This window comes from Loa loa (genome assembly GCF_000183805.2).
Source record: "Loa loa unplaced genomic scaffold supercont3.5443, whole genome shotgun sequence".
Classification (NCBI taxonomy): Eukaryota; Metazoa; Nematoda; class Chromadorea; order Rhabditida; family Onchocercidae; genus Loa; species Loa loa.
Window position 1 is genome coordinate 1 of NW_018113616.1, and position 562 is coordinate 562.

The following is a 562-nucleotide window of genomic DNA, read 5'->3' on the forward strand; positions in this document are numbered from 1 at the left end:
ACAGGAAGAACAAACGGGTCAGGATGACGCAAGATCACTGAACTTGCCAATTCAAGAAGGGAGTAAGGAACAAACAGGAATAGAAAGGAAAGGAAATGTCAAGAACAGATACGACTCGCACAGGTGAAAAGCGGTTCAAATGCGATATATGCGAAAAAAATTCATTCGAAAAAGGGATCTGGTTGTACACAATATAACTCACACAGGTGAGAGGCGGTTTGAATGCGATATATGCGGGAAGAGTTTCACTCTAAATAGCAATCTGCTTGTACATATGAGGGCTCATATCGATGCGAGGCCGTTCTCTTGTTTACATTGCAACATGAGATTCAACAGGAAAGACGTGATGAAAGTACATATGAAGATTCATCTCCTTAATAGGCCCACATTCAACTGCACTGCATGCGATAAAGTTTTCCTGTGGGAATCCACTTTGAAATCACATTTGAAGAGTCATATGATGAACTGACAGATGTATTTTAAACCGAAGCATTGCTATTGCTGGTGTTTTTGTATTTTCTGCAAGATAAATTCGTTTTTCCTCGTTGTATTGTTATTGTAG

The 562-nt window shown here is 39.5% G+C and overlaps 1 protein-coding gene across 1 annotated transcript; it reads left to right on the plus strand.

Moving 5' to 3' along the window:
* Positions 1-4: 4 nt before the first annotated feature.
* On the plus strand, positions 5-127 carry LOAG_16288 (hypothetical protein; the record flags this gene model as incomplete). The annotated part of the gene is made up of 1 exon (XM_003151776.1): positions 5-127. A coding segment is annotated over one exon (123 nt), but the record flags the coding sequence as incomplete, so codon positions are not given.
* Between the last annotated feature and the right edge of the window lie 435 nt (positions 128-562).